This window comes from Carcharhinus amblyrhynchos, chromosome 21 (assembly GCF_965287045.1).
Source record: "Carcharhinus amblyrhynchos chromosome 21, sCarAmb.v2.hapA, whole genome shotgun sequence".
In the NCBI taxonomy this organism is placed as follows: Eukaryota; Metazoa; Chordata; class Chondrichthyes; order Carcharhiniformes; family Carcharhinidae; genus Carcharhinus; species Carcharhinus amblyrhynchos.
This window is the reverse complement of record NC_137344.1, coordinates 50,776,294-50,795,997: the sequence shown is the minus strand read 5'-3', so window position 1 is coordinate 50,795,997 and position 19,704 is coordinate 50,776,294. Positions and strand designations below refer to the sequence as shown.

General features: G+C 44.6%; 1 protein-coding gene across 1 annotated transcript in view; it reads left to right on the top strand.

Annotated features, from left to right (window-relative positions):
- The window catches only part of myo15b (myosin XVB), a 322,763-nt gene that overhangs the window by 174,249 nt on the left and 128,810 nt on the right, over nucleotides 1-19,704 (top strand). The window contains exons 28-29 of the mRNA XM_080209162.1: nucleotides 6,328-6,389; nucleotides 10,008-10,023. Coding sequence (XP_080065288.1) covers nucleotides 6,328-6,389; nucleotides 10,008-10,023 — 78 coding nt within the window. The remainder of the gene's footprint in view (nucleotides 1-6,327; nucleotides 6,390-10,007; nucleotides 10,024-19,704) is intronic.

The following is a 19,704-nucleotide window of genomic DNA, read 5'->3' as shown; positions in this document are numbered from 1 at the left end:
CCTATCTGTAACTCCCAATCCCATTAAATCCCATTTACTCATCCAGAAGTCTTTTAAAAGACCCCAGCGAGTTTGCCTCTACCACCACCGACGGCAGCCGATTCCACTCACTCACCACCCTCTGAGTGAAAAACTTACCCCTGACATCTCTGCTGTACCTGCCCCCAGCACTTTAAACCTGTGTCCTCTCGTAGCGACCATTTCAGCCCTGGGGAATAGCCTCCGAGAATCCACCCTATCTTTCCTCTCAACATTTTATAAACCTCTATCAGGTCACCTCTCAACCTTCGTCTCTCCAGGGAGAGGAGTCCCAGCTCCCTCAACCTATCTTCATAAGGCATGCCTCCCAATCCAGGCAACATCCTTGTAAATCTCCTCTGCACCCTCTCAATAGCTTCCACATCCTTCCTGTAGTGAGGCGACCAGAACTGCGCACAATACTCCAAGTACTGTTCTTCCTAATATCACAGTAATTTTGTAAAAAGAATGTGGTGGGTATTTTATATGTGAGTTTCAGAAAATGTTTGATAAAGTGCCAAAACTGAAACTGGTTGTGAAAATTAAGGCATCTGGTAATAAAGGAAATATCCTGGGGGGTAAATTTGTGAAGGCTATGCGGAGTGGTTTAAACTGATTCAGAGGGGGGGTGGGATCCTGGGTAGAGGGGGTGAAAGTGAGGGGGGCATAGAAGGGGATGGCATTGCACGGCATTGTGAGGGTGGGGCGGAGCGAGGTTTGAAATGTATATACTTTAACGCGAGGAGTATTCGCAATAAAGTGGATGAACTTGCAGCGTGGACCAGTACCTGGGACTTTGATGTTGTGGCCATTTTAGAGACGTGGATAGAGCAGGGTCAGGAATGGATGTTGCAGGTGCCGGGGTACAAGTGCTTTAGTCGGAGTAGAGAAGGAGGTAGAAGGGGGGGTGGAGTAGCATTATTGGTCAAGGACTATATCACAGTGTCAGAGAGGAAGTTTAATGAGGACTTGTCTGTTGAGGTAGTATGGGCAGAAATTAGAAATAGGAGAGGAGAGGTCACCCTGTTGGGAGTCTTTTATAGACCTCCAAAAAGTTCTAGAGAGGTTGAGGAAAGGATTGCAGAGACGATCCTGGTTAGGAGTGAAAGTAATAGGGTAATTGTTATGGGGGATTTTAACTTTACTAACATTGATTGGAATAGCTATAGCTCTAGCTCGTTAGAGGGGTCAGTTTTTGTTCAAAGTGTGCAGGAAGGTTTTTTAACTCAATATGTAGATAGGCCAACTAGAGGTGAGGCTATATTGGACTTGGTGCTGGGAAACGAGCCAGACCAGGTGCTAGACTTGGAAGTTGGTGTGCTTTTTGGTGATAGTGACCACAATTCGGTTACGTTCACCTTAGTGATGGAAAGGGATAGGCATGAACCTCGGGTCAGTAGTTTTAGCTGGGGGAAGGGTAATTATGAGGCCATTAGGAGAGAATTAGGAAGCATTGGTTGGACTAGGAGATTACAGGGACTAGGAACGTCTGAAATGTGGAGTTTTTTCAAGGAGCAGCTACTGTGGGTCTGTGATAGGTATGTCCCTGTCAGGCAAGGAGGAATTGGTAGGGCTAGGGAACCGTGGTGCACAAAAAAAGTTGATTTGTTGGTTAGGAAGAAGAAGGAGGCTTATGTTCGGATGAGGCTTGAGGGCTCGGGTAGTGCAGTAGAAAGCTTTAGATTGGCTAGGAGGGAGTTGAAGAGGGAGTTAAGAAGGGCTAGAAGAGGGCATGAGATGACTTTGGCTGATAGGATTAAGGAGAATCCTAAGGCGTTCTATAGGTATGTCAAGAATAGAAGGTTGGTCAGGGCAAGATTAGGGCCAGTTACAGACAGTAGGGGGAAGTTGTGTGTGGAACCGGAAGAGATTGGAGAGGCATTGAACCATTATTTCTCTTCGGTGTTCACGCAGGACGATATGAATGTAGCTGAGGAGGTCACTGGGGTGAAGGGGTGTAAAATAGAAAGTATTGTAGTTGATACAGAGGATGTGTTGGATATTCTCGATGGGTTGAAAATAGATAAGTCCCCTGGTCCAGACGGGATTTACCCTAGGATTCTATGGGAGGCAAGAGAGGTGATTGCAGAGCCACTGGCTCTGATCTTCAGGTCGTCGTTGGCCTCTGGTATAGTACCGGAAGATTGGAGGACAGCGAATGTTGTCCCATTGTTTAAGAAGGGGAGCAGAGACTTCCCTGGGAATTATAGACCAGTGAGTCTTACTTCTGTAGTGGGCAAGGTTTTAGAAAGAATTATTAGGGATAGGATTTATAGTTATTTGGAGAGTAATGAATTGATTAGAGATAGTCAGCATGGTTTTGTAGCGGGAAGGTCGTGCCTTACTAACCTTATTGAGTTCTTTGAGAAGGTGACCAAAGAGGTGGATAGGGGTAAGGCAGTAGATGTGGTATATATGGATTTTAGTAAGGCGTTTGATAAGGTTCACCATGGTATGCTTCTGCAGAAAATGCAGATGTATGGGATTGGTGGTAATTTAGGTACTTGGATCAGGAATTGGTTAGCAGATAGGAGACAGAGGGTGGTGGTTGATGGTAATTATTCATCATGGAGTTCGGTTACGAGTGGTGTGCCTCAGGGATCTGTTTTGGGGCCACTGCTGTTCGTAATCTTTATTAATGATCTGGATGAGGGTATAGTTGGGTGGATTAGTAAGTTTGCTGATGACACCAAAGTCAGAGGTGTGGTAGATTGTGAGGAAGGGTGTCGAAGTTTGCAGGGTGACTTGGACAGGTTGCAGAGCTGGGCCGCGAGGTGGCGGATGGAGTTTAATGCGGAGAAGTGTGAGGTAATCCATTTCGGTAGGAATAACAGATGTGTTGAGTATAGGGCTAACGGGAGGACTTTGAATAGAGTGGAGGAGCAGAGGGATCTAGGTGTATGTGTACATAGATCCCTGAAAGTTGGGAATCAAGTAGATAAGGTTGTTAAGAAGGCGTACGGTGTCTTGGCGTTTATTGGTAGGGGGATTGAATTTAGGAGTCGCAGCGTCATGTTGCAACTGTACACAACTCTGGTGCGGCCGCACTTGGAGTACTGTGTGCAGTTCTGGTCCCCACATTACAGGAAGGATGTGGAGGCTTTGGAGAGGGTGCAGAGGAGGTTTACCAGGATGTTGCCTGGTATGGAGGGGAGATCCTATGAGGAGAGACTGAGGGATTTGGGGTTGTTTTCACTGGAAAGAAGGCGGCTAAGAGGGGATCTTATAGAGACATATAAGATGATTAGAGGTTTAGATAGGGTGGATGGTGATAGCCTGTTTCCTCGGATGGAGAAATCTAGCACGAGGGGGCATGGCTTTAAATTAAGGGGGGGTAGTTATAGGACGGATGTGAGGGGCAGGTTCTTTACCCAGAGGGTGGTGAGGGACTGGAATGCCCTGCCTGCTGCAGTTGTAAATGCGCCTAGTTTGGGGGCGTTTAAGAGATTGGTGGATAGGTTTATGGACGAAAAGGGATTGGTTTAGATTAGTGGGTCAATGTTTTTTTTTAAAAATAAGACTGGTCGGCGCAACATTGTGGGCCGAAGGGCCTGTTCCGCGCTGTAATGTTCTATGTTCTATGTTCTATGTTCTATGTTCATGGATGGAGAGATCATGAAGGGGAAGCAGTGCGCAAAGAAATGGGTGTTTTCAGATTAACAGGATGTGAATTTCAGTGTGACTGTGGATCTGTAAAAGGAGTTGTCTTATCTTTCGTTTATTTAGTTTTGACATAGGTGGAGAAGACAGTTGCTGCAGGAATTTATAGCAGAGGAGATACAGGTTAGCAGAATGGAAGATAAGTGGAAGATAGAATTCAAGGCAGAGAAATATGAAATATAAATCCTGGGGCTTTAAAATCAAAGTGAAGGAGTGTGTACCCTAAATTCGTTGAACAAGTTAGAGGACATGGTATAACAGAGACATGGCTGCATGGATCGAGAGAGGACTCGGACAAAGTGTCCATGCAGCGGGATAACCAGAATGTATCCTGTTGGCAGTGCTAGCATCTGTCAGATGGGATTCACCCTCTGATGGATGCAAATTTATGCATCCCATGGAATACAGCGGCTAGTTAGGCTTTTCAGAAATCAGGACACCATTTCTAAAGGGCACCCCCCACCCCCCCACCAAAACCAAAATTGTGACCCACCCTCAGAGGGAACACCATCAACTCCTTAGCAAAGACTCCCCCCAGCACTCAAATGGGTCACCCTGCCCTTCCACAAAGTGCAGGCATGAGGGTGACCCGACCTCCCCCCTGACAGCTGCCTCACTCGGCCTCTACCCCCCTCAGCCCCCTCTCAGCCCCCTCCTCCTTCAGCCCCCTCTCAGCCCTCTCCCCCTCAGATCTCTAAACCCCACTCAGTTCTCTTCTCTGTGCCCCCTTCCCATCTCAGGCCCCAATTCAGCCCCCACACCCCCCTTCAGGCCCCGCACCTTGACAATGCCAACAGTGCACTGTCCCGGCACCTTGGCACTGACACCCTGGTGTGATGATACAGTGTCTTTAAGAAATACATTTATATCATGTTTGTTTTTGGGAATATGTTTAAAGTTCAGCTCCATTTTGCAGGGTGCTGATTTATCTAAGAACTCTAAGAACTCTTTTACATTAATAGCTGGGAGAACAAGATATGTACATGAAGTGTTTGTTTAAGCAGGGCTAATGCCTTTGTGTTTACTTTGGATTTCCCCTGGGATTTCAGAGTAGAGTTTTGATGAAGTTGATTGACAGAAACAGAGTCATGTGCTTAATGGGAGGAACTAAGCTTGCAGAGATGATACACTGTTCTTTCTCATTTTAAAACAAGCAGTTACTGCCTGGTTCTGGAAAAAAGAGGATGTGTCTCTCTGTTTCTGTGTCTCTCTTTCTCTCTCTCCCTGGAGATTGTTTGAAAGCTCCAAATTGGCACCTAAAGAAAGCATGTAAGCCTGTGGTTTGCTAACTAATTGAAGAGGGAGTTTAAGTGTATAAGAGGAATGTTGCTTGAATCGGAACTCATATCGATAGAGCAGTTAAGAATTGTATCTTGTCATGTTGTTCCATTGTTAAATGTTAAGCTTATTCTTCCATTATAGTTAAACTGTGGTGTTAAATAACATTTGTTTTGATAAAAGCTTCCCAGTGTGTCAGTAGAATTGTGCTTGGAGTGAAACTTTCTATCTTCACATTAATGCATAGTAAAAAAATTGTTTGGGTTGAGTCTGGCTTCACAATGTACCTTGGAGATTCCGATCTGGGATCCTAACACTGGCCTGGTGCTTTGGAGCCCGAGGGGGTCGGTCCAGTGCTTATGTGCTCCTCTACTGCTGCAAGACTGCAGAGGAAGGGACACCCAAGGTGGGCTTGAGCAGGGCGCAAAGGGTTGATCTGGTCTGAAGCTGCCTGTAGCTGTGACCTCAAGCAACTTCAGAAGAGCCAAATGTTTTTCACTCCTCTTGTGTAAACATTATTATTAGGAACAATGGGGGTACTTGAGATGCATTCAAGTCTGAGGGGAGAGGTAAATAAACACTGCTGACTGGAGACAGAATCAAAAACCATGAAGCTGTCAATCAAATGACAACTAAAAGGACTAGACTTAATCTGAATGGAAACAAAGGTTTTCAAAGGGCTGGAAAGAATTTTAAAGACTTTTCTAGAAATCTCAGAGACTTCAAATAAAAGCTGTGAATAGAATCATAGAATCCCGACAATTCAGAAGCAGGCCATTCATTTGCATGTCCTCAAGTGTAATTAAAAACTGAATTTTACTGGTTCAGTCATCATCTGTTGTTAACTGTCAGTGCAACCTCAATCAACAATTAATGGATTCAAATACAATATCATCCATCCTGTATCAGTCATCTCTCATTAAGATGTTCCTGCATTGAGGCCAGATAAACACACTGCAGTGTCCTTTAGCCATTTCCGTTCGCGAATGCGCACACACACACTCGCACACACGCACACTCGCATGCACACACACACACACACACACACTCGCACACACGTACACTCGCATGCACACACACACACACTCGCACACACACACTCGCATACACGCACACACACACACTCGCACGCACACACTCGCACACACACACACACACTCGCACACATACACACTCGCACATACGTACACTCGTATGCACACACACTCGCACACACACACACTCGCACACACACACACACTCGCACACACACACACTCGCACACACTTGCACACACACATACACAAAGCACACAGCTCCACCCATATTAACATCCATACACATATCCCTTGGTTACCATCTCAGTTAATGTCTTTCTCTATCCCTCTGCAGGATGTTGGCTTGCTGGAGATCCCAGCCGAACTTGCTGCTCTGTTACAGATTGCTGAAGGTAAGTGAGATTGCTATCTTCACCATTTGAAAAGATTTGTAAACTTTCTTTCATTGGTGATTATATAGATGAATGGCTGAGATGCCTCTTGGTACTCATGGCAAGGATTCTGTGAGGTGAAGTTTCAGCTTGATTTCAAAGACAGGAAACTGATCACACTTCAGCACAAAGTGATACTAAATTGGTAAAGATTACTGTTTCGGTAAACAGTAAAGTCATTTTAATGTCTTTGGTATATTCATCCCTGAGGCTAGGTCACCAATAAGGAAATTGGCCTTAGAATTGCTTAATGAGACTCACGTTGGTAACTATTGAACAATGAAATTAACCTCTTTCATTGTGTTTCTTGATTTCTTATCTCCTTCTGTATACATAGAAACTCATGTTTCACCTTCCATCTCTACCACTGTAATGACTCAATATTGGATGTGCTGTGGGCAGTGTATGGACTATTCTCACCATGCACCCAGAAATAGCCTCTATGTCCCTCTTTCATTTAGAACATAGAACATAGAAGAACTACAGCACAAACAGGCCCTTCGGCCCACAAATATGTCCCTACCTACTAGGCTTACCTGTAACCCTCTATCGTACTAACTTCCATGTACTTATCCAAAAGTCTCTTAAAAGACCCTATCGAATCTGCCTCCACCACCACTGCCAGCAGCCGATTTCACGCACCCAGCACCCTCTGAGTGAAAAACTTACCCCTGACATCTCCTCTGTACCTACTCCCGAGCACCCTAAACCTGCGTCCTCTTGTGGCAGCCATTTCAGCCCTGGGAAAAAGCCTCTGAGAATCCACCCGATCAATACCTCATCATCTTATACACCTCTATCAGGTCACCTCTCATCCTTCATCTTCTAAGGAGAAAAGACCAAGCTCCCTCAACCTATCCTCATAAGGCATGCCTCCCAATCCAGGCAACATCCTTGTAAATCTCCTCTGCACCCTTTCAATAGCTTCCTCATCCTTCCTGTAGTGAGGCGACCAGAACTGCGCACAGTACTCCAAGTGGGGTCTGACCAGGGTCTTATACAGCTGCAGCATTACCTCCCAACTCCTAAACTCAATCCCTCAATTGATGAAGGCCAGTACACCATACGCCTTCTTGACCACATCCTCTACCTGTGAAGCTGATTTGAGAGTCCCATGAACCCAGACCCCAAGATCCTTCTGATTTTCCACACTGCCAAGAGTCTTACCCTTAATATTATATTTCTTCATCCCATTTGACCTGCCAAAATGAATCACCACACAGTTATCCGGGTTGAAGTCCATCTGCTACTTCTCCGCCCAGTCTTGCATCCTATTTATGTCTCGTTGCAACTTCTGACATCCCTGCAAACTATCCACAACACCTCCAACCTTCGTGTCATCAGCAAACTTACCAACCCATCCCTCCACTTCCTCATCCAGGTCATTTATAAAAATGACAAACAGCAAGGGTCCTAGAACAGATCCCTGGGGCACTCCACTGGTGACCAACCTCCATGCAGAAAAAGCCCCATCCACAACCACTCTCTGCCTTCTGCAGGCAAGCCAGTTCTGGATCCACAAAGCAACAGTCCCCTGATCCCATGACCCCTCACTTTCTCAATAAACCTTGCATGGGGGACTTTATGACCCCATTGGTTCCCCCTTTAACTTGCTGGGGTAATTTCCATTCCATCATCACAATATTACAAAGTGAGATGCTCATGGAACCAAAGTTAATTTTCAGTTGCACCGATTTATTGTCGCTTTAATATCCAGTTACAGTTTCCAGGTAGACCTGGATATTAATCATATTTCAATAGTGTTTCCTCATACGCAGGTGGAGGGCAGTAATTAGGGCAGACATAACAGGATACTCACTGAAAATGCAGCATCATTGAATTAGGAGGCATATGCTTATAATGTTCACCCTGTGAATAAATGTAGCACTCCCTGATTCTACACTGGGGAGCTGCCTATTGGGACTGTGTTTCCTGTGTGCAGGTGAAAGCTGTCCCTGCCCTCTCTTTGCCTCTCTTGCAATCTTTATTTTCAGGTGTAGGTCAGTTGTAGTTTAGTTTGCATTGGGATGGGGTATTTTACAGCTTCACATAATGTTGTACAATCCAGTGAAAGCGAGTCAGCAACCTTTTTTTAAGTTTCTGATTTTATTTCTGCAGTATTCAGTGGGCAGAGATGTAGAAGGGACTGTCCCTTTTTATCATCTTATTTACACTAACGCACAAAGGGAAAATTTACCCAATTCTACTTTAGGAGCTGCTTCAATCCCAGAACTGATAGGCCAAAACAATCAGAAAGGCTGTCAGACTGGAACACTTTACTGTAGAAAAGAGAAGGCTGAGGGGGGGATCTGTGAGCGATCTTCATAATGATGAAGGAATTTGACAGAGTGGATAATATCTCCACTTGTGGGCATATCTAGAACTAGGGGGTATCAGTAGGAGTGTCAGTAATCCAACCAATAGGGAATCAAGAGAAACTTCTTTACCCAGAGAATGGTGAGAATGCGTGCATTGTTTTTAATTTTCCAAAATTCCCTAGATTCTGGAAAACTCCCAGCAGACTAGAAAGCTGCAAATCTCACACCTCTATCCAAAGAAGGAAGGAGACAGAAAACAGGAAACTATCGATCAGTTAGTCAAACGTTTGCCATTGGGAAAATGCTGGAACCGTTGTTCAGGAGGTAGTAGCAGCACATTTAGAAAATCATATCACAATCAGGCAGAGTCAACATGGTTTTATGAAAGAAAAATCACTGTTGACAAAATTGTTCCTGTTCTTTGAGGATGTAAGAAGCCGGTTGGATAAAGGGCAATCAGTAATTTGGATTTTGAAAATGCTTTCATTGTAATGCCATGATTAAGATCCAAGGGAAGCTTCAATTCCTGATGGATAATTCCTCTGCTCCCTGGGATCCTCTGAATTAGAACCAGAGACTTTGGCGAGTCTGGACTCACTTGAATAATTATCCAGGAAATGTTAGACAGAAAAAAAAATCATGTCTAACTCCTGGGTAATTTATACAACAAACACCCAACTCTGCACTAATCTCCACTCCTGATTCCCCTCAACCCTCAGACTCTCATACTGACCTCCAACTCCTCCAACTCCCCACAACCCTCCAACCCTCCCCCCCAACTCTCTAATTCCATCCTCACGCATTTCATTCCCCCTCGATCCTTTGAATCCACTCCCTGACTCTCCAACTAATACAACTGAACAAACTATTGAACAAATGGTGACATTTTTGCAATATTTGATTATCAAGACAGATTGTTAGCGATAATGGCTCTCAGCTTACTTCACAAGAGTTTCAGGATTATCTCAAATTCAATGATATTCAGCATGTAAAATATGTACCTTATGATCCATCAACCAATAGATTAGCTGAAAGATTTGTATAATCTTTGAAACATTCTTTAAAAGCTTTATGAGAACAAGGTTCATCATCACATCTTGTGAAAAGCTTTTTGGCATCTTGTAGAAACACAACTAATATGACTACCCAAAGTTCACCTGCTTTATTACTCTTAAAGAGCAAGCTGAGAGCTACATTTAATTTGTTTTTACCTCCAGAAACAGAGATAGTAAAGCGCCAACAACAATCTCAAGTTGCTCGATAAGAAATGAGGGCAGTACAGTGTTCGTTTAAACGGTGATTGAGAGTTAGTGTGTAATTATGCCACGAGTGAGAAATGGATACCAGCCATAGTTTTAGCAAAAACAGGTCCAATTTCTGACACAGTTCAAATCGAAGATGAACTAGTTTGGTGGTGCCGTGCTGACCAATTGTTGTCATCTCGAAATGAAATCTCCAAATCAACTCCAGATTTACCAACTTCTTTAGTGCCCAGCGTTGTGAATATGACCAGGAAGATTTAGTTGAATCTGAGTTGCCTGATGATTATGACTATATGTAGTGATTAATGGTGCATTTAGATATTATTGATCCAATGTAAACATGGTAGTAATTTGTTGTCATGACCACAAAAGGAAAGAGGGAGGGATTAAATGGTTGCATGATTGCTCTAAGAGCTAGTCACATGATTTGATGGCAATGTCATTAGGGTGTTACACAAACTCCTGCTTAGCTTCATTTTCCACAGCTCCTACAGTAAACCTGTTATTGTTATTTTGAATCAACGTGTGCAAACTACATTTTTTTCTTCTTATTTAAACCCATGACATCTAACATAGTTGGGATATTACACTCCTGACTTGTGCCTTTTAGATGATGGTCAGACTTTGGGAAGTCATGAGATGAGTGATTCAGTACAGAATTCCCAGCCCCTGATCTTGACTTGTAACCGCAGTATTTATATCACTCTTCAGTTTCTCAAAGGATATCAGCTGATTTGAGAATTTGGTGATAGTAACGAAATTAATGTCAGGAGAATTGATTAGGCCTTTGTTCATTTCTGCTGGTCATTGTCTGGAAGATGTTTGGAATAAGCATAAATTCCAGTTTATCAGATTTTGTTATTCAGGTCTTGGTGTATATCATCGGCACGATGAGTTTCAGTATCTCAGCAGTTGAAAATAGGACAGAAAATTCTGCATTCATCAATTCTGACCTTATCATGGAAGGGATGTCATAAAGCCATGTATTCCCTGGCATTGATTGTCTTGTATTTGGGATTTGGAATGTTCTTTAGTTGGGGTTTGGAATATTATGGCAGGAATCTCACGATATATTCAATAGTGTGGGACCATCCCCAGCTTCAGAGGAAACTATTGTTATTTGAATTTTTGCAGATTATTTGAATGCAGTGCATGCTGGGGGGTGGGGGGGTGGGGGTGGCGGGGATGGTGGGTGCGGTGGAGGGCGGCGGGTGGGTAGATTTATCAAGGTAGAGCTTTTGGAAACATCAACGATAGCTTTAAAGTATCAAATCAGGCCATCAGCAGTGAATTTTAAGCCTATGATAATGGTATATTATGAAAGAGAAGAGCAGAAAGAATGGAGAGACCCAGGAAAAGGTATAAGATGATAATCTTGCAACATGGTAAGCAATAGAGCACTCATCATCCTGTCTTGGAAATATAAAACCGTTCCTTCACTGTTTCTGGGTCAGAATCCTGAAACCCCCCCACACAGCACTGTGGGTAAACCGACATCACATGGACTACCGCAGTTCAAGAAGGCAGCCAATCACCTTCTTGAGGCAATAAATATTGGCCAAGTAAGCAGTACTCACATCCTGTGAATTAATTTTTTTTAAAATTCCGCTCTGCTTACCGGCACTGATCGTACACTGACAGAACCTGGTCAGAGAATGGAAACCAAAGATACAGCAAGTATTTTGCTATGTAAATGCCAGGCCTGCACCAACAGTAAGTTGTGGCAAAATCTGACCACCTGAGAGTACAGCGAGTGATATTGAAGATCAGGATAGAGCCATTTATCACAAATATCAGTGACTGAAAGTTGGAACTAGGGTGACATGTCTGCCAGAAGGAGTTGGTGGGTGAAGGGCAGACATCAGAGTAGGCAGGACAGGAAAGGCTGAATCTAGAAGACAGAGTGTCAGATCCATGGATTGGCAGAAAGAAGTAAAAATGTGGAAAGCCAGGAAACAGATTGTAAGTTCAGACGGTGGGACTAATGGTGATCACAGCCCGAGGAAAAGATCGAGAGAATATGAAAGGAAGTTTAGTCACAGAAGGGACAAGTCGAGTAGTAGCCCAGAGAGGGATAGGAGATCGACTGGAGGATGTAGTTTAACGCGAGCAAGGACCAAAAAACAGGTGAGAAGTGACACAAGAAGTTGGCAATATAGAGGGGAAATTATAGAACATAGAACATAGAACATTACAGCGCAGAACAGGCCCTTCGGCCCACGATGTTGCACCAACCAGTTAAAAAAAAAACAACAACAACAATGACCCACTAACCTAAACCAATCCCTTTTCGTCCATAAACCTGTCCACAGACCTCTTAAACACCCCCAAACTAGGCGCATTTACAACTGCAGCAGGTAGGGCATTCCAATCCCTCACCACCCTCTGGGTAAAGAACCTACCCCTGACATCTGTCCTATAACTACCCCCCCTTAGTTTAAAGCCATGCCTCCTCGTGCTAGATTTTTCCATCAGAGGAAAAAGGCTATCACTATCCACCCTATCTAAACCTCTAATCATCTTATATGTTTCAATAAGATCCCCTCTTAGCCGCCTTCTTTCCAGCGAAAACAACCCCAAATCCCTCAGTGTCTCCTCATAGGATCTCCCCTCCATACCAGGCAACATCCTGGTAAACCTCCTCTGCACCCTCTCCAAAGCCTCCACATCCTTCCTGTAATGTGGGAACCAGAACTGCACACAGTACTCCAAGTGCGGCCGCACTTGGAGTATTGTGGAGGCTGAATAAGTGTGTTTACGGACTGAACGCTACATCCAGGGTGTGATGGATTTCAGTAAGATCCATCCTACTGAAAGCTGGTTGTCTTCAGTTACAAACAGATCCAGCAATGTTTGTACTATGAAGGCAAACCAGCAGGCATGTTTTTTAAATGCATGTGGATGATTTCCTGTTGGGGGGAGGAGTTGGGGGGGGATGGGTGGGGAGCGGGGGCGGTGGGGGGGGTGTTGTTGGGTGAAATCTGCAACATTTGTGAAATTGTTGACTGGGAAAATGATAAAGGAATTCAAAATTGGAATTCAGGCATCTGGAGCTTTTAAGTTTCTAGAGTTAACATTAGGGAACTAAGCTGGGAATAATGCTGACTCTTACTTAGAGAATGTCACTTGCATCCCAGTGAATCAGGCCAGATCCTCACAAAAGGAAGACCCTACAACCAAGGCAGGCACAGAGTCATAGAGATGTACAATATGGAAACAAGCCCTTCAGTCCAACTCATCCATGTCAACCAGGTTTTCTAAACCAGACTAGTCCTATTTGTCTGTGTTTGGCCCATATCCCTCTAAACCTTTCCCATCCATATCCAAATGTCTTTTAAATGTTGTAATTATACCTGCCTGTCCCACCTTCTCTGACAGCTCATTCCAAATATGCATCACCCTCTGTGTGAAAAAGTTGCCCTCAGCTCCCTTTTCAATCTTGCCTCTCTCACCTTAAACCTACACCCTCTAGTTCTGGACTCCTCTGCCTTATCTGTGCCCTCATGATTTTATAAACCTCTATAAAGTCATCCCTCATCCTCCTTTGCTCCAGGGAACAAAGTTCCAGCCTCTCCTTATAATTTAAACCTTCCAGTCCCAGTAACATCCTTATAAATCTTTCTTGAACCCTTTCCAGTTTAATAACATCCTTCCTACCATTAACTGTGTAAATCCTGCCCTGGTTTGTCTCACCAAAATGCAACACCTCACATTTGTCTGAATTAAACTCCATCTGCCATTCCTTGGCCCAGTTGATCAAGATCCCATTGTAGTCTTAGATAGAACATAGAACATAGAAACACTACAGCACAAACAGGCCCTTCGGCCCACAAGTTGCGCCGATCACATCATCACCTACCAACCTACAGACCTATCTATAACCCTCAATCTCATTAAACCCCATATACTCATCCAGAAGTCTTTTAAAAGACCCCAGCGAGTTCGCCTCCACCACCACTGACGGCAGCCGATTCCATTCACTCACCACCCTCTGAGTGAAAAACTTACCCCTAACATCACTTCTGAACCTCCCTCCCCGCACCTTAAATCTGTGTCCTCTCGTAGCGACCATTTCAAACCGGGGAAATAGCCTCTGAGAGTCCACCCTATCTATTCCTCTCAACCTTCTTCACTGTCCACATCACTACCAATTTCGGTGTCATCTGCAAACTTAGTACCCACGCCTCCTGTATTCTCATCCAAATTGTTTATATAAATGACAAACAACAATGGACCCAGCACTAATCCCTGAAGCATGTTCTGGTCACAGGCCTTCAGTCTGTCTCCTACCAGCAAGACAATTGGCTAGTTCTCCCTGGATCCAATGTGATTTAACTTTACTGACCAGTCTACCATGTGGTACCCCGTCAAAGGTCTTGTTGAAGTCCATGTAGACAACATCTACTGGACTGCTCTCATCTATTTTTTTGGTCACCCCTTCAAAAAACAATCAAATTTGTAAGACAAGGTTTCTCACATACAAAGCCGTGCTATTTCTATTCAGTCCTTGTCTTTCTAAATGCGAGAGATTCTGAGAGATCCTGTCTCTCAGAATCTGCTCCAACAATTTATCCACCACTGATGTTAGGCTTACCGGTCTGCAATTCCCTGGCTTTTCCTGTTGCCTTTCTTAAATAACGGCACAACATTCGCCTCCCTCCAGTCTTCCAGCACCTCACCCATGAGATATGTAAATATCTCTGCTGGGGGCCCCACAATTCCTCCCCTAGCTTCCCTTACTGTTTACTTTCCCGGGTTCCCTAGCTTCCACATCTTTCTCCACAGTAAATACTGACGACCACAAGGAAGTAAGGTTATGAATAGAATCAATGCGGCCAAGCTAAAGAACCCCAGCATAGCTTCAGCACTGGCTGGAGACTTAGAAATCAAGCTTGCTGACCTACACCTCGCAGGTGCTTGGGCCCTCCACCCACAAGCAGCGTGACTGGTTCAATGAGGATGATGAGGAGATACAGACTCCACTTGTTGAAAAGCGCCGTCTTCATTGGGTCTGTCAGAACGACCCATCTTCAACTGCCAAGAGAAATGCTTTTCCCAGTGCTCGCAGGACAGTCCAGAATAAACTGTGTAAAATGCAGGATGCCTGGCTGAGTGCCAAGGCAGATGAAATACAGGGATACGCTGACAGAACGACTTGAAACGGTTCTATGAAGCCCTCAACACTCTCTATGGACCTCAATCTCTCGGGAGTTTCCCCCTTTTGAGTACAGATGGTACAACTCTCATTGCAGAGAGGGCTCAGATCCTGCAGAGATGGGCTGAACACTTTGAAGCCGTCCTCAACTGACCATCATCTATTAACGATGAGGCAATAGACAGGACTCCCCAGGTCGATATCAACAGCGCCATGGATGACCCACTGGTAGTAGCCGAAGCCACGAAACCTGTCAGCCAGCTATCCAGTGGCAAAGCCCCAGGGGCAGATGCCAAACCCGCAGAGATCTATAAAGCTGCTGGTCCTGTACTTATCGAGAAGCTCACTGAGTTGTTCCAGTCCTTTTAGAAGCAAGGATCCATTCCTCAGCAACTTAAAGATGCTTCCATCGTACACCTCTACAAGAGGAAGGGCAATCGGCAAGTATGCAACAACCACCGAGGAATCTCGCTGCTCTCCATCACAGGAAAAACCCTCACAAGAGTCCTGCTAAATCGTCTGGTCACTCATCTGGAGCTGGGCCTGCTTCCAGAGTCACAGTGTGGCTTCCACAAAGGTCGTGGGACTATTAACATGATTTTTGCTGCGCGCCAACTTCAGGAGAAGTGTCAGGAGCAGAATTGTGAGCTCGACACAACCTTTGTTGACCTCGCGAAAGCCTTCGACACTGTCAGCCAACAAGGCCTGTGGAGGATCACGTCAAAGTTCAGCTGCCCCCCCAAATTCATTCAGATGGTACGCCAGTTCCATGATGGCCAGAGCACTGGATGGCGGAGAATCCTTTGAGACATTCCCAGTCACCAGTGGTGTCAATCAGGGCTGTGTGCTCACACCCACACTGTTCAGCATGATGTTTACTGCCATGCTGAATGATGCCTTCCAGGACAGTGTCGCTGGAATCAGCCTCAAGTACAGAGTGAATGGGAAGCTCTTCAACCTGAGGAGATTTCAAGCTATTACCAAACTGAAGGAGACTGTTCTGAGATTTCCTCTTTGCCGATGACTGCGCTCTGCATGCTGGTTCAGAGCCAGAGATGCAAGTCAGTATGGACAAATTTTCCACAGCTTGTGACAACTTTGGACTCACCATCAACATTAAAAAGACTGAAGTCATGCACCAGCCTGCTCCTCATGCACCGTACACAGAACCCATAATCACAATCAAAGGGCAGAAACTACAGGCAGTGGACCAGTTCACTTATCTTGGCAGCACCCTCTCCCAAGCAGTGACTATTGATACAGAAGTTAACTGCAGAATAGCAAAGGCAAGTTCTGTTTTCGGTAGACTCCGCTCCACTGTATGGGAACATCGAGGAATCAGCCCAGCAACAAAACTGAAGGTCTACAGCGCCGTGGTACTCACTACCCTCCTGTATGCCTGTGAAACGTGGACTGTGTATCGAAGGCATGCAAGACAGCTCAATCATTTCCACATGACTTGTCTTCGCAGAATATTACACATCCAATAGCAAGACGAAGTACCGGACACTGAAGTTCTCTCTTGAAGGGATCAGTAATACATCTCAGTCCCTGCAGTGCCCAGCAGGCATGGAAGGCATTAATGGTACCCTCAGACACTGCATGCTCCCTCTCCAGAGTGTCCCTTGCTGGTCCATTGTTGTTTATCGTCTATATCAATGATCTGGATGATAATGTGGGAAATTGGATCAGCAAATTTGCTGATGATACAAAGATTGGAGGTGTAGTGGACAGTGAGGAAAGTTTTCAAAGCTTGCAGAGGGATTTGGACCAACTAGAAAAATGGGCTGAAAAATGGCAAATGGAATTTAACGCAGACAAGTGTGACAAGTCATAAATAATCATTTAAATCTAATTACCGGCTTTGAGGCCAGATGTTCCAGCCTCCCAGTAAGTTTTTGCATCCCTTCTCCCGGCCCCTACCCCAGATCCCACCCCCCTCATCCCCACCTCAACAAGAAGCCCATGGGCATTAAATAGTGCAGATCCTGACAAGCATGGACCAGGTGCCTTAGACTCAAGGGGTGTAAGGCAGTAAGTACTGTGTCCATATGTCCCTCCACCAGGCTACAGAAGGATGGTTCAGCCAAGGGTCATGGGGGCTGGGTGGACTCAGACTAGGGGGAAGAGGTTAATCTTGGGGTTCTTCGGGGTCTCATGGCTGGAGGCTGGACTTTCCTTTCTTGTTCTGGGAAACATCAAGATTTCTAGCTCAGGCAACTTTCTGTTAAACAATGTTTATTTTTGACTGTGTTCTATAAAATCTTTGAAGTGGCCTAGTCACATTAATATCTATTATAATTACTGACACACTCCCCAGGGGACCCCCTGTAAATACTGACACACTCCCCCCGGGGGCCACCTGTAAATACAGACACACTCCCCCCTGGGGACCCTCCTGTAAATACTGGCACACTCCCCCTGGGGAATCCCTTGTAAATACTGGCACACTCTGGAAGCCTTCAAAATCATGGCTGCACTCCATTCTACAGAAAGGATTGCCTTCGGTTGATTTCAGAAGCCAGAGGAGTGACCAGACCTTTTGAAGTATTCTGATTCACGGGAAATGTCAGTTTCACGAGGGGAATCCCTTGCTTTTTCTCAAGCCCCAGTTGTGACCAGACCCCTTTGAAGTACTCTAATTGACTGGAGATGTCAGTTTCACTGGGAAGAATTCCCTTTGTAGCCTGAATGAACCATAGATGCTGCTTAACTGCTTTGAAATGCTTTGCTTGACAACTCTGGAGCAGATCAAACAGTTCATTGTTGATACAATTGGTTACATTCCAGTAAGCCTTACGTACTTCCTCTTTTACCATATCTGTTCAATCTGGCCCAATCCTTTTAAACATTGCATTTTCTTTTTAAATCTCTGACCATGTTGAAAAGCCTAAATGCTTCGTTTACATTTAATTTCACACTCCAGTACATTTAACTCGACAAATGCCAGTTATTTCACAGTTGACAGTAGCTTTGTTTGTTTTTGTTCCCCTTCACAGTTGATTAAAACTAAAGTGCTTCCTCTTTTCTAACCACAGTTATTTTTCTTGTTCCTTGTTCTAAAGACCTTGGCTGACTTTTTATCCATAGTGAGTCTTCTTCAACACCCCTGCTAGCCTGCACTGGAGGGAGCGTTCTGCCTTAGAAAAGGCTGGTACCCCTCCCTTCACACCCTGGCAATGTCTCCTGTTACCCTGGCACTGGCACCCTGGCAGTGTAGTGCCATTTTTGAAGGGTGCTCTGATCTGTGTGAAGCTGGGCTAGCCAGCATGTTCCCTGTTGGGGATTTCTTTCCCCCAACAAAAGCTGGTCGAATCTTACTTGGCAAATGCTGCCACTGCCAGTCGGAAACACTCCAATTTTCCCGCTGGTGATAGCACATAGTTTTTATTCCAGAGAATCGCAGTCCTTATGTTATAATGGATTATGAGAACATGGTAACACTGTGGTTAGCACTGCTGCCTCACAGCACCAGGGACCCGGGTTCAATTCTGGTCTTGAGTGACTATCTGTACGGAGCTGCATGTTCTCTCCATGTCTGCATGAGATTCCTCTGGGTGCTGCGGTTTCCTCCCAGTCTAAAGATTGGCCATGCTAAGTTGCCCTGTCGTGTCAGGGGGATGAGCAGGGTAAATATTTGAGGTTATGGAGATAGGGTCTGGGTGGAATTGCTGTCAGTGCAGATCTGATGGGCCAAATGGCCTCCTTCTGCACTGTAGGGATTCGATGGTTCTATAACACGGAAAGTTTTAAGTTGTAACCTCTTTTGGTTGTTTTCAAGATGGGGATATGTTAATGATTGATTGCATAATAAGGAAACATATATTATCATTTTGCTATTGTTCTGATGAATAGTTTTGTTAGCATAAGAATTTAATTTAAAGAAAAGAGGGGTTTCTGTTAATATCTGATAGATTTTGTTGATGGATCTTAAGGACATGGTAGGTTAAGGTGATAAGGTTAACAAGTGTTGGCTATGGTCCGTTGATTATAATTTGACGTGTATTTATAGAAGGGTCAGCGAGGACTGACTGTGAGAGTGGAGTGGTAAACTATGCAATAAACTGTCTGCCAAAAGCAATCTAATCCCAGTGTCTCCACAATCAGGCTTGGGAATTTATGTAACTTTTCTGTATTTGGGGTTTGAAATTACATATAATCAGCCTGTGTAATTTCTGTGTGTATTTTGTGTGGACTTTCCAATGGACTGAAGCACAAAATCTAGGCTGACTCTTCAGTGCAACTGGGAGGGAGTGCTGCACTGTCAGAGGTGCTATTTTTGGGATGAGATGTTAAACCAAACCCTCATCTGCCCTCTCATGTGGATGTAATACGTCCCGTGCCATTATTTCAAAGGGAGTTATCTCAGTTGTCCTGGTCCATACTTATCCTTTAACCAACATCACTAAAACACTTTATTTGGAAATGATCACCTTGCTGTTTCTGGGAGCTTGTGTGTTCAAATTAGCTGCCTTATTTCTCACATTTCAGTAGTGCCCACACGTCAAAAAAATGTTCTTGACTTGTAAAATATTTTGGGATGTT